At 41.4% G+C, this 227-nt stretch overlaps 1 protein-coding gene across 5 annotated transcripts in view; it reads left to right on the top strand.

Moving 5' to 3' along the window:
• Positions 1 to 227, top strand: part of LOC115241598 (ankyrin repeat domain-containing protein 50) — a 91994-nt gene that overhangs the window by 85961 nt on the left and 5806 nt on the right. For all 5 annotated transcript variants that reach the window (XM_029817425.1, XM_029817426.1, XM_029817427.1 and 2 more), the window contains one exon: positions 1 to 151. In XM_029817425.1, coding sequence (XP_029673285.1) covers positions 1 to 151 — 151 coding nt within the window. The remainder of the gene's footprint in view (positions 152 to 227) is intronic.

Genomic DNA, 227 nt, shown 5'->3' with positions numbered 1-227 from the left:
CGCTCTGATCGCCGCGGCGTACATGGGTCACAGCGAGATTGTGGAACATCTTTTGGATTTTGGAGCTGAAATCGATCACGCCGACAGCGACGGTAGAACCGCACTCAGCGTCGCCGCACTTTGCGTTCCTGCCAATCACGGATATGCGAAGGTATGTCTATTCTGTATATGAATATTAATTTAATTAATTAATATTGATACAAGATTTATATATATATATATATATA

The sequence above is a fragment of the Formica exsecta genome, unplaced genomic scaffold (assembly GCF_003651465.1).
Source record: "Formica exsecta isolate Colony F162 unplaced genomic scaffold, ASM365146v1 scaffold500, whole genome shotgun sequence".
In the NCBI taxonomy this organism is placed as follows: Eukaryota; Metazoa; Arthropoda; class Insecta; order Hymenoptera; family Formicidae; genus Formica; species Formica exsecta.
The sequence above is the reverse complement of the archived record's forward strand: the minus strand, read 5'-3'. Positions and strand labels throughout refer to the sequence as shown.